This window comes from Nicotiana tomentosiformis, chromosome 11 (assembly GCF_000390325.3).
Source record: "Nicotiana tomentosiformis chromosome 11, ASM39032v3, whole genome shotgun sequence".
Classification (NCBI taxonomy): Eukaryota; Viridiplantae; Streptophyta; class Magnoliopsida; order Solanales; family Solanaceae; genus Nicotiana; species Nicotiana tomentosiformis.
The window spans coordinates 73,859,315-73,863,179 of NC_090822.1; the positions used below are offsets into that span (position 1 = coordinate 73,859,315).

At 36.4% G+C, this 3,865-nt stretch overlaps 1 protein-coding gene across 1 annotated transcript; it reads left to right on the plus strand.

Moving 5' to 3' along the window:
• The first annotated feature begins 640 nt into the window (after nt 1–640).
• Nucleotides 641–1,306, plus strand: LOC104102159 (agamous-like MADS-box protein AGL80). Its single transcript, XM_070189459.1, has one exon. It carries the CDS (start codon nt 641–643, stop codon nt 1,304–1,306), a length of 666 nt encoding a protein of 221 aa, XP_070045560.1.
• The last annotated feature ends 2,559 nt before the right edge of the window (nt 1,307–3,865 follow it).

Here is a 3,865-nt window from a genome sequence, read left to right on the forward strand (position 1 = left end):
CTAAAGTTTGCTCTGTTAGTGAAGTTGAAATCTTACGAGTGTAGGTCATGATATTTAATCTCGTGAGTTGAAAATTTTTCACGTAAATATTGTTGTGTTATTTACTTACTGTTGTGTACAATTTGGTGGACCCTTAGTTTACATCCTTAACTATACAATATCCTCCTAAGTTACTTAGAGCGAAACATATGCTTGTCCGTTTACTATTCATACAATAAAACATCTTCTTTCCTACTATGTAGAACTTTTACTTTCTGTTTGTACATCAAATGGTGACAAATGAGTCCCCTATACGAATTTCGGTTGGCTTGCTATGGCCTTTTTATCTTTTGGGTTTTCTCTCTTCTTGCACAAAATCACCTAGTTGAATCAAGAATGTACTTATTGAAATGAACCTAGCGCAATAAATTGTGATAAAGTAAATATTTGGCAATTAAGTTCATTCCAAATTTTCTAGGATAATAAATGTCCCTCCAACTGTGCGAACGAATACAAATCATCCAAATTAATTAAGAAATCATCATATGTGTATCTATAATTAGTATATAACCTTGACCATTCCTAGCAAGAAAAACATAGCTCTTTTCAAACTAGCTTAGCTACCATATTTTTTGTATCTTGTTTGCATCTTTGGATCCAAATGACTAGGAGCAAGGTAAATCTTGCCTTTATCACTAATGAATCAGCAAGAAAAGCAACACTCAAGAAAAGGAAGAAGGGTCTTATGAAGAAAGTGAGTGAACTTAGTACCCTTTGTGGAATTGATGCGTGTGCTATTATTTATAGCCCTTATGATCAAGACCAACCAGAGGTATGGCCAAGCATCATGGGAGCTCAACGCGTGCTCGAAGAATTCAAGAGGATGCCCGAGATGGAGCAGTGCAAAAAAATGATGAATCAAGAGAGCTTCATTAGGCAAAGAATTGTAAAAGCAAGTGAGCAGTTGAAGAAGAAACAAAAGGAGAATAGAAAGCAGGAGGTGATTGAAGTTATGTACCAATGCTTAACTGGGAAGGGACTAGACAACTTAATCTTGACAGATTTAAATGATCTCGGCTGGTTGATTGATCAAAACTTGAAGGAGATTTGTAAGAGGATTGAGGATTTGAAAAAAGGAGCTTCTGCTTCTAATTCACAGTTGGGTGTACATGCCATGGAAAGCCCACAAAAACGACCGTTCACTGATTGGATGAATAATCCAAGTGATTATCAGCAGATCGGTTTGGTAAATAATGGAGATGAGATGAATGTGATGCAATTTAATGACAATCAAAACACGATGTGGTCCACTGGTTTCTTTCTTTGAAATCTGCGTTCTTCATCTGTTGTTTAACATTCTGAATTAAGATTCTTTCTTGGTTCATCTTCAATTTTATCCTCTAGTATATTTCTATGTTTTCCTCTTAGTTTTTCATGGTTATGGTGTCACTCTTGTTAATCTTTGTAATCCTATTTGCTTACGAGATGTGTTACAATTTCCCCATTATTAATATTGAACTTATAATTTCTCTTATTGCTTTTGGATTGGGTTTGTGCAATATACTTTTTTTTTCTTTAGGCATTCGGTATATGAAATCGAGTTTTTTTTTTCTTTCTATCGAGAGCTTAATTTTTCATTTGTAGGACCGAAATTTAAAATTTCTAATTAAAAGTGAAAGAAATATGGATACCAAACCATTATACTAAACTCGTTGGTGGTCAATATACTTTAACGTGACATAAAATACACTCACTATCAAGCTAGGCTTTCTTCAAATATAAAGGCAATATTATCGCCAACTTTTTTTTTGTTGCTAATTATTGATAATTTTCATCAAGTAACACCTTCTAATTAGGATTATCCTTTCAAACTCTTCTCTTCTTGAAACCATGTTGCTACCCTCTGTATTGGTAAAAATAAATATTACACGTGGAATTAAATATGTGAATGATATGGCAAGGCACGTGGATCACTAAAAAAATGACAGCTGGAGAGATGCATTAAAAGAGACACGAGTCATAACAGATACGAGCAAATAACCCACGAGATGAAAGGATATGGTCGCTCGAGTCTAAGTAGTTAAATGAAAAGGCACTAGCGGAATGAATCAAGACAGTAAAGAGGGAAGATTCATGAATCGTCAATTAATGAGCGAGAATGATCACAAACGTTACAGAATCTTCATGAACAATTACGATTACCAATTATAACGTCTCATTAATATCATTAATGCTCATAATGAGTCGGTCATAAAAGGAAAAAGACGTTGTACTTATAGACTCCTATATAAGGGAAGGAGATGTCACTTGTACAGTCACGCTCTGATTATTATTGGAATATAATTACTTTCTTGTGCTTTTTATTGACTATTTTGCATATCTTATTCTAATTTCCTTTCTTATTTCTGAGAAAAAATTGAATTTCTTGATTATTAGTAAACCGAGTACTTCTAAAAATAAGCTTTGACTGAGAATCTAATTCTTTGGTTAAACAATTTGGTTCAGTTACGGGGAATCTGATAATCTTCTCTTACTTTCCAAATCACTCTCTCTCAACTGAATCATATCGAATGTCAATGACAAAAACCGGCAGGTGGAAGGAACTCCAGTTCCATCACCACAAGGAACCCCACGCAATTCAAGAGAAGCATCACCAGAAAGATCCATTACTCATAACAATGAACAATATGGAAATGAATAAACTGTCGAGCAGGATGCTGTGAATCAGTTAATTGCCGAGTACGTGAATGATGCTCTCCAGGCTTTCGTGAGGGGACTACCAACTGTGCCACCCATACCTTCACCAAACAATACTGCAACTGTGAAAATTCCACGATCAGGGTTGGCTAATTCTGGAAACGGAGGAACTCCTAACGAGTCACATGATGAGTGACCAGGTACGCCTAATAATTCTGATTTATAAACTTTAATACTAACCTTGCAGAAACAGGTGAAAGAAAAAAATGACCGTATTGAGCAAATACCCGCCGTACCACCTGTGATCAAAGGAGTTGATTTCGACAAATATTCACAATAACCATGGAAACCAAGCGCAACTCCATTCAAAATGTCTGACATCCCGAAATACGATGGAACGACCGATCCACGTGACCACATTACTACATTCACCACGGGAGTAAAAGGCAATGATTTAACCAAGCTGGAGATTGAATCTGTGCTGGTCAAAAAGTTTGGGAAAACACTTACTAAAGGAGCGTTAACATGGTACTTTCTTTTACCTGAACATTCTATTGACTCTTTTGCTGAGCTTGCATATCTATTTATAAAAGTACACTCGGGTGCAAAAAAGTTAAAAAGATAATGGAGGATATATTCAAAGTAAAGCAAAGAGATACATAATTGCTTCGAGAATTCGTAGACAGATTCCAACGTGAAAGAATGTTGCTAACGAGAGTACCTGACAATTGGGCAGCCATGGCATTTGCAAGAAATTTAAACGAGAAAAGTTCTGAAGCTACGAGGAGGCTTAAAGAGAGCCTACGAGAATTTCCTGCCGCGACATGGAATGATATCTATAATAGGTACAATACCAAATTACGGATCGAAGAAGATATCGTAGCTCAGTCAAGGGTTAAAGAAAAAACAAGTTCGAGCCGGTCAGAATCTCAGAAAAGGTCCGGTAAGAATAGGTACGAGCCTTTTATGGGACCTTCGGGGCGAGAAGCTCATTCCAAATTCGAAAACGTGCGGGTTGATCATAGGTTTGCAAATAGAGATTCAGGTTTGTCATCGTCGAGATTCAAAAAAGATCGAGGTGAACGTAACAGAGATGCTAATACAAACGCAAAGATTGGGGGCTACAATTTTAACTTGAGTACCTTCGAGTTGGTCGCTATTTTAAGAAGCATGGGGGATAAGGTGTGTT

Bases quoted from the DNA above. Each gene is read 5' to 3' on its own strand.
- LOC104102159 (XM_070189459.1), top strand. From the start codon at position 641: ATGACTAGGAGCAAGGTAAATCTTGCCTTTATCACTAATGAATCAGCA.